This window comes from Kryptolebias marmoratus, linkage group LG11 (genome assembly GCF_001649575.2).
Source record: "Kryptolebias marmoratus isolate JLee-2015 linkage group LG11, ASM164957v2, whole genome shotgun sequence".
In the NCBI taxonomy this organism is placed as follows: domain Eukaryota; kingdom Metazoa; phylum Chordata; class Actinopteri; order Cyprinodontiformes; family Rivulidae; genus Kryptolebias; species Kryptolebias marmoratus.
In genome coordinates this window covers 8,705,566-8,714,928 of record NC_051440.1, presented here as the reverse complement: position 1 = coordinate 8,714,928, position 9,363 = coordinate 8,705,566, and the positions used below count along the sequence as shown (strand labels likewise).

General features: G+C 38.3%; 1 protein-coding gene across 1 annotated transcript in view; it reads left to right on the top strand.

The window, feature by feature from the left end:
- Window positions 1–9,363, top strand: part of LOC108248824 (SRSF protein kinase 2-like) — a 71,600-nt gene that overhangs the window by 44,687 nt on the left and 17,550 nt on the right. Inside the window, 6 exon segments of the mRNA XM_025011001.2 lie at window positions 1–90; window positions 3,475–3,583; window positions 5,104–5,191; window positions 5,473–5,560; window positions 5,644–5,750; window positions 7,669–7,834. The exon segment at window positions 1–90 is cut by the window's left edge and continues 13 nt beyond it. Of these exon segments, the coding sequence (XP_024866769.1) occupies window positions 1–90; window positions 3,475–3,583; window positions 5,104–5,191; window positions 5,473–5,560; window positions 5,644–5,750; window positions 7,669–7,834 (648 nt within the window).

Below are 9,363 nucleotides of genomic sequence, written 5' to 3'. Positions count from 1 at the left end.
CCCCTGAGCTGGCAGGGCCCCCGGAGCCAGAGGAGGAGATCCTGGGCTCCGACGATGAGGAGCAGGAGGACCCCGCGGACTACTGCAAAGGTCGGACTGAATTCCTCTGTCCCAGGCCGCTCCTTCCACAGAGCTCCGCGGTGGCTGTCCCGTTCCTCGCTGTCTCCCATCCCCGCTTTCTGTCTGTGTTTGCTCTTCGTCCTCCTCCGTTTGTCTCCCTCCGTCCTCGCCGGATTTGCAGCAGTGTCGGTGTAACCGTTGCTGTGAACCTTTTCAAGGTTGTTCGCTGCTTGCCAGAAAGGAGCAGCAGCAGCAGCCTAGTTTCCGGCAGTAGCTCGCGATGATACAGAGATTTTTACACCACTGAGTTCGTTCAGTAGAAATCAGCTGCAGTGTGTGTCCAAATTGGACATGATTCTGTAAATCTCGATGAGCATTTTGCTTTTCATGTCATGTCTGTTTTAAAAAAAAAAACAAAAAAAAAACTGCGCAGAATGTTTAATAATTGATTCAGCTGTAATCAATGTGCATTGAAGTATTTTGATCATAAGCCATTGAGCTCCAAAGAGAAACTTTATTTCAGACTATTTTGTAAAGAAAAAGTCCTGATAGTGATGTTCTTGACAAGGCACTGTCAAACTATCAGTTCTCATTTCATCAAAATGAAAGAGAAATGAGAAAAGATGACATCTTTTTACAATAAATATGTTGGTTTTCTTTTTTTTTTTTTTTGCAGAAAATTGTAGAACGTTCGAACTTCTTTCAGCAACTTCTGCATATATTTTATTTGGATTCTATGAATAAAACCTGGTGGTCTAAGGGTTTTCAGTTCGCCCCGAATAGTTAACTTTTAAAAAGTCAGCTGTCACTGCCGAGCCAAGTTACCACAGTTTTTTTTTTTTTCTTGCACTCTTTTTCAGTGTTTCCTGTGTTTTGTTTTTTTCTGCAGCTGATCAACTGTTGTTGAGAAAGTTGGCTGTGAAAGCTCAAAGCCACACAGTTCTCACTCACTAGGCTTGAGCTTTCACACAGTGTTTTGTTTGCCATATTTGACATGTACACAAAGTAAATAAACAGCAATTATAACATAAACCTTATTAATGGATCAACTAGTGTATGGATTCTTTTTATTTGTTTATTTGTAATACCTTAAACCAGAAAAATTGAGGGAATTTTATGTTGGACTAATTTGACAGTTTAATAATTTATTATTAGACTGACCGACAATTTGACCTGAGTACCAAATGAAAATAAGAATATCAACAGAACCTTAAAACAGTACTTCAGATCATTTGAGTCAGATTATGAACAATTATTTTACCTGTGCACAGTACATTCAGGGTGATAATGTTTACTCCTGTTCTAGAGAAGTAGTTCAGATCTGTTTAAGTAGGGTTCTGTGGAGAGGTTATGGACAAATATCATCTTACCTGTTGTGAATGGCTCTTTGAGCGACCTCAGTTTGGAAAAATATTGATTAATTATGAGCAGATTGATGAGCTACTGACTAGTCTGAACAAGGCCAAGACCAGAGTGGATTGCTGTTGTCCTAAAGAAAAAACTTCAGTCTTTGAAACTGTGTTTTGTACGCCTTTACATGTTGTCGTTTTTGCATTACATGGTTATTTATGTAGAATTATTTGCTATTTTGTGCAAAGTGCAAACTTCAGCAGTAGCAGTTAGCTGTTAGAAATGCCTGGGGCACTTTTGGGTGAAACTTTATTTATTTAGTTATGTATTTTTGTGCCAAAAAACAATGTAATGCAAGACTGATGGCAGTGTGTGAGTTAATAAATCAGCGTCTGCGTGAACCGCAGTGAAACTTCGGAGTTTTGAGTTGTTTTAGGACAGCAGCGGTTGACTTGGATCTCGGCCTTTAGCTTATTTTCACAGGCAAAATTAAACTCTATTTCTTCAAATTGTGGCAATTCAAAGAGCTATCTACAGCAGGTAAGATAATAACACCACTTCAAAGGATGTGAAACTTTCCTTTCAGGGTGTGCCTCTTGGCGTAACACAATACAGTTCAGTACAGCGACAGAGCTCGTGTTATAATGTGATCAAAAAGTTGAGTCAACACTTCTTAGAGGCCGTAGCATTGCAATAAGCACAAAGGAGGAGTTTCAAAGGAACTGCTTTTAACTAAATGTACATAATACAGTCAAACCATTCAACCAGAAATCTTATTTGACTTGTTGAAAAGGGGAGATTGCAGAAACATTTTTATTTGTTTTTTATTAATCTTTAGCTCAGTGGCTGCATTCTTTTTTCTAGATGTGTTTTATTAAGCTTTTTTGCTGCTTTACTGTTTGAATATTTTACAATATTTACATATCTCACACACAGTACAGAGAGCAAGTTTACTTCCAGGTTTCTATCATAGTTTTCACACTGTGATGTTTCAGAATCTTAAAATTTGTAAATATAATATACATTTGATATATTTTCTTACAGCCTCCCCAAAAAAACAAGATTTTGGAGATTTCTCTAGGTTTCATTTCATAAAAATGCCACTTACAGGTGTTTTTCAGATCAGACACTTCAAATTTAACAGGTTATGGATGGATGGAATTTGGATGGAATTTTTGATGGAAATTGAAAGAATGATGACACACTGCAACAAACTGTTTGAGAACTGTACAAAAAATATTTAAAAAATTGCAAAATATGAATCAAATTGTGCTACAATAAGTTAAAATTGTGCAAAATATTATTAGGGCTTGTGCATCAAAGGACTCAAAGTGTACAGTATTTTACATTATATGGGGAGTGTTAGTCCACAGCCGCTTCCAGGTCTTTCCAAAGATCCTCTTTTGGGTTTGGATGCTCACTCTGTCTGATTTTAAGTGATCTTGAGTTCTTACATTTTTGAATCAATCAATCAATCAATCAATCAATCAATCAATCAATCAATCTTATTTGTACAGCACATTTCAGCACAAGGCAGTTCAAAGTGTTTTACATCATAAGAACACAAAATTAAAAACAACACGCAGTCACCAAATTAGATACCCAATATACATCCATTTATTCTGATTCAAAAGCAACTCTAAACAGGTGGATTTTTAGCCTTGATTTCAAGGAACTCAGTGTTTCAGCTGTTTTACAGTTTTCTGGAAGTTTGTTCCAGATTTGTGGTCCATAGAAGCTGAGTGCTGCTTCTCCATGTTTGGTTCTGGTTCTGGGGATGCAGAGTAGACCAGAACCAGAAGACCTGAGTGGTCTGGAAGGTTTGATACAACAACAGCAGATCTTTCATGTGTTTGAATGAATTCAAATATGAATATGATCTTTTACGGTTTGTTTCATCCGTTGTTGTATCATGTCGTTGTTGGGGGGTTTGTTAGTCCGTTCCTTCATTTTTTGCTGCTTCTCTTCCTCTTCCTATTCCTCACCATTACATTTCATGCCGTTGTGTTCCTGTCCGATCCAGTTGCCTGTAACCTTCCCCTGTTCTTCCTCGACCTTTCTCAGGAGGGTACCATCCGGTGAAGATCGGGGATTTGTTCAATGGAAGGTACCACGTGATCAGGAAGTTGGGGTGGGGCCACTTCTCTACAGTATGGTTGTGCTGGGACATACAGTGAGTCTCACACACATTCACACACACACACACTCTATAATCCAGTGTAGGCATTCAAAATCTTCCTTCTTCTATGTGTAAAGGTACTTTGTGTACACAATCACCACAAACACAGCACGACCCAGAAAAAGCACCTTTATACTCAAGTTTACAGACACGCTCGCATAAAAGTTCACTCAGCTTGCTTTCACACACGTGACATACAGCACACACACACACACACACACACACACACACACACCACACATGCACCTTTTGACAGGATCTGGCTCTTCTCCCTGACAGCAGCTGCAACTAACACCTTCTTGCGGTGGAACCAAAGCCGTCAGTACCAAACTGTAACTTTGTTTGCTCCGTTCTCGTGGCAACCAAAGCAGATGGATGACCGTATCAGCGACCGAGTGTAACCTTTCACCGACTGCTGTGCACACAGACACACACACACAAACTCATTTACTCACTGGTGTTAATTACATTAATGGTGGTCGGACTGTAAGTTGGAGTTGGGTTACGATTGTGAAGCAGAAACGGTGTTGGACAAATGCTTGTTATCTTCACTCTGTCACTATAATAATGTCTGTTTCATTTTCATAACTCAATAAAATGTATGAATTTTTATAAGAAAAGATTTTATTTTATCACTCTCCTTTGATTTTATTTTTACTTTTTTTCTCTTTTTTTGCTTTCAGTTTGTGCCAGACATTGAGCTAGATTTGTGTATTTTTATTTTATAGTTTTATGCCCTAAAATCACATAATCTTCGACTGTTTGTCTTACTGACGTCTCAGTCTGCTCTGTATCAAATCTAAAACTGCTCACCATCAACAGATGCTCCAGTTGTCTGATGAAGTTTAAAATCTTTTTCCTTTTGACCAAACTTTAACAGTTTGAAAGAAAAGATCTGGGATGTGAAGTGGATTTATTCCCCGCCTTCAACTTTTTGATAATGTTTTTGCCCATGTAGGTGTGTGTGTGTGTGTGTGTGTTTGTCTGTTAGCAAAATATCCCATCAACCATTGGATGGATTTTAAGGAAACGTTTTTAGAAATCATTGGATGTACCACTGCAACTGATTAACATATTGAGTCAGTCCAATTCAAGATGGTCGCCACAGCTAACTGACATAAAAATGACTATAACTGAATCCGTTTTACAGATATTCAGCTAAAATTTGATTTGGTAGTAGCTGAGAGTCTTTCACATAACATACTCTGATCCTGACATTTTGTGATATCAGCAAAGATTTTCAAGGTTTGGCCAAAATAGCTACAACTCTGTCGTTTCTCATTTCAGAGACGAGCATGTATAGTTGCTGTAATACTTTTACAATAATGCAGCAAATAATTGTACCCAAAATGAGAGATCATCAATTGCCTTTTTTCGACTCTAATAAAAGGTCAACGTACCTTTTTCAGTTACAGTCAGTCAGTTAATCCTTGTTGACGTAAGAACTCCTGTTACATTAACTCCAGTTGCTTCTGATGAAATGAAACGGTGTCATATCTGTGTGTGTGCTACAGAGTGAAGAACTTTGTGGCGATGAAGGTGGTGAAGAGCGCTCAGCACTACACAGAAACAGCCCTGGATGAGATCAAGTTGTTGCGATGTGTGAGCATCTGATCGCTTTTGGTCTTTTTAATATTGTTTCCCTCTGTTTTATCTTTCCTTTATTCCCTCTCTTGTTCTTATCTCAAGTCGCTGCGCCTACATTTCCTCCATCTTCTTTCTTCCTCTCTTGCCTACTTTTTTCCAGTCACTCTTTTACACCTCAGCTTTCTTCCTGTTCAGTTGTTCTGCACTGCTTCTCTTTTGCGTCTCCCTGTCTGTCATTTTCTTTTCTCGACCTTCAGTCAGTTTCATCATGTCCTCTCGACAATCTCGTCCTCCAGGTGAGGGAAAGCGACCCCGGCGATCCAAATAAAGACATGGTGGTCCAGCTGATCGATGACTTTAAGATCTCTGGAGTCAACGGCATACGTATCCCAGTCAGAAGTGTGTGCGTTTCTGTGAGGCTGATTGTCAGAGATGTGATAATATGAGTTCTTGACTCCTCGTCCCAGATGTGTGTATGGTGTTTGAGGTGCTGGGTCATCACCTGCTGAAATGGATCATAAAATCCAACTACCAAGGTCTGCCACTGCCGTGCGTCAAGAGCATTATCAGACAGGTGATCACACACACACACATGCAAAACAAGCATCTTAATGGAAACCACTGGAGGAAGTTCTTGTTAATATAGATCATAGTACCTGAAGGAATTCCTCATTTAAAAATTACCCCTCTCTGGTACTTTGCATGCTAAAGAGGAGAAACACAAATGTCTGATATATTTATCTTAATTCGAGCCACGTTCTTGTATGAGAAAGAGATTTTTTTGACTGGCGTTTTCCCAACTTTGATTCATCAGGAGTTCTGCTGTCTGAACGACACCTCATCTTCTGAGACATTATTAGCCGGATTATTGTGTTAAAGCCAAGGTTACTCAGTTAGTCTCAGTGTCGGTGATGAATCCATGTGTCATGCTGAACGCGCTGAAAGCATATTAAGCTGTACCGTATAATTTTATGATGATAAATGTTTGGTCATAAGTGCGTCTTCAAAGGTTTTTTTTATAGCAGACGTTTTAATGGTGTCATGGAAGGGAACACGTTTGAACTGATAACCTTGAAACAATCTGTTTATTTAGGTGATCTGTTTTTTTTCTTAGACGTTTACCTACTGGCTTTGTCTCTGTGCTCACAGAATAGCAACAGTATATAAAGTAATAGCTTTACATTTTTTTCAAGTTGCTATTAGTCGAGCAATCATACATAAATTTGTACCTCTTCCTACTGCAAGGCCCCCCTTTCTAAGAGTCAACCAGAATGTTAATTTGTCGTTTAATTGTAGCTAATTTGATTGTTTGGTAAGAATCTTGACGGAACAAAGTTTAGTTTCCTGCTTTGATGAGGTGATGCTGTTACAAGCTGGGCTTTGCATTATTTATAGGAATAAATTAGAACTTGTTTCGCTGAGTTCTAATTAATTAAATCTAAATTTCTCAAAAACGTAGAGTTGGAATTTTCTGTGCTCAACAGTCCAGTATCAACAGGAGAATTTATTACATCTAATAAAACCTGATCTAATCTTCATATTAGGAATGTTTCAGGCTTGATTGAATCAAAACCTGTCTTTCCTGTCAAACACATACTACCTCTCTTTTGCATTAATAATGTCACAGATCCTTTGAATTTATTTTAGCCAGGTGGTTGGTTTATATTTTGGTTAAGTTGACCTACTTAGAGGAAAAAATGAGGGGAAATAAAGAATCAAAAAGAAAAGTGTTCCTCTCACTAAGCCCCTAGAATCAGGCAAGAAGAAAACTGGTGCTGTATGATATATGTGAATACGTCCTGTGGTATGGATAGTTAATGTTTTAATTAAAACAAGCTTTTCAGTTTCTGTCCTCTGTACTGATTAGAAGAGATGGACGGTGAAAGACACAATGGATTATTCAATACTCAGGTCACTGAAAGAAGAGCAGGCAGTTGTTCTCGTTAGATTTAGGCATCACTGGTTTTTCTCAGTCTTAAACCTTAGAGGCAAGTTTTCCCATCAGCCACCTGATCATCATGTGAAGTTGTTGTTTTTTTGTTTTTTTTTAGCTCCTGTTTGTTTTTCACAGCCTGAACTAAAGATAACCCATATGGTATTGCGAGATCTTGTAAATTGTGTCAGTGCTTGGAGTATGAGTTGGTGAAGACTTTCAGCTACTACCCAAACAAAATTTAGCTCAAAAACTAAAATTGACTATGTTAAAGCCATTTATTTGTTTTTTAAGCTTAATTAGCTGTGGCAGCCATGTTGATTTAGGTTTATTCCAAAAGTTAATCAGTTGTAGATGTACATTCAATGATTACTTTTTAGGAATTTCATTAAAATCTGTTTACTGGTTCTTGAAATAGTTTGCTAACAGACAGACAAGCAACCACATGCACACACAGACACAGGAAATAAACATTATTGCTTTTTTTGCCTTTCAGTGGCAGGCAAAAACAAACAGACAAAAAAAATCGAACGAACGATGGAACAAAATGTGTTCGCAGGTCCTGCAGGGTCTGGATTACCTCCATGCGAAATGTAAAATCATCCACACGGACATCAAGCCCGAGAACATCCTGATGTGCGTGGACGACGTGTTTGTCAGGCGAATGGCGATGGAGGCGACAGAGTGGCAGAAAGCTGGAGCCCCGCCCCCATCCGGATCAGCAGGTAGCAACACGCATGCAAATGTCAAGCAAATTAGTTTGGGAAAAATGTGCCTCGAAGTACGCCTAACACGAGGAATGGGACCGGGCAGCAAAGCCTGATTTTTACACTGAGATTTCAGATTAAAAAAAAAAGAGGCAGAATGTGTCTGTTTGTTCTCTGTGTCGAAATCAGCAAGAAGACTGGGAGGTATTCCTAAATGATGAAGCTTTTTATATTTGTTTTGTAAGCAAACATTTCCACTCAAGTATGATTTATTTAACATGGAAGACTAAAACTGAAATTATGAAGATATAATCAAAGTTTGTCTGAAATCAACTCTTTTTGATTAATAATAATTTAGACTTGTAAAAGGTGACACCTGGGACGTGTGTGGCTGGAAAATAGCTCATGTTCCTCATATGAAATTGATATTTGCCACCAATTCAAGAGACTGAATGTTATCAAAAAAAACTAATGAAGCCTTTTTTTTTATTCCTGAAAGGGGTGTTTGATGATATAGTTCTTGTTACAAAAAAGGGATTCATAGATGAGCAGCTGCTTTCCTTTTTGTACTTTGAAGAGGTTTTTCTTGCCTTTTTTCCCCCCAGTTCTTGTCACCAGCTTCCTCCTATAAAAAAAATAAATAAAGAAGAAAAGTCTTTACAAACTCAACATGAACCCTGTCCTCTCCCTGAACCTCGTTATGAGCTGTCAGTTACTTACATCAGCCAGTCGGGTCTTTTTCAGGCACTTTGACGGCTCGCATTTCCAAATTCGTAAAATACAAAACCGCCGACTTCCAAAGCACGAGTGACGGCAGAATTTGTCTCTGATTGAAGACGCAGAATAAGTTCAGTGGAGGGGGGGGGGTTCACATTAACATAAGTGCAGACATGTTCTTTGTGGTAAAAACGCCTTTTTATTTTTTGCAGATTTAAAAAGATGTAGCGGGTGACGTGTTTTTAAAAAAAACAAAACGTACTGAAGCCGTGGAGCACACAAGTTTAGAATCTTAAAAGTTCAGTTTAATACTCCTTCTTACTCATCTGTTTACGATGAAAACTTTTGGCAGATCATATCAATCAGTGTCTGTTAGGGAATACTGTGTTCATATTTATGGGCCATCATACTTAAAAAGAAAAAAAAAGCTTGTTTGTAGTTGATGTGTTCAGAAAATCAATAAAGGTCAGTTGAGTCAGGTGAAAAAGAATAAAAAACAATTTCATTATCAGTGATTTTTTTTTATTTTTTATTATCAAGGAGTGTTATCAAACTCTGAGTTCATCCATAAGCTTCGGTTTTGGTCCCAGAAGGGCTGATTGCGTTGAGGTTAAGAGTGTTGAACATGCCCAGCTAAAAAGACCATCCACAATGCAGCAACAAAAGGAAAACCAAAAGGTTCTGAACACCAAGTAAGCTCAGGATGCCGCGCAGCAGAGCGGAGGTGCGTTTGATGTCGTCACAACTCAGCTAAGCTCTTTAGTCTGTCGTTCAATTCATGTTATAATAATAATTGGATTTATTTGCATTTATATTAGAAGCCGAATAAT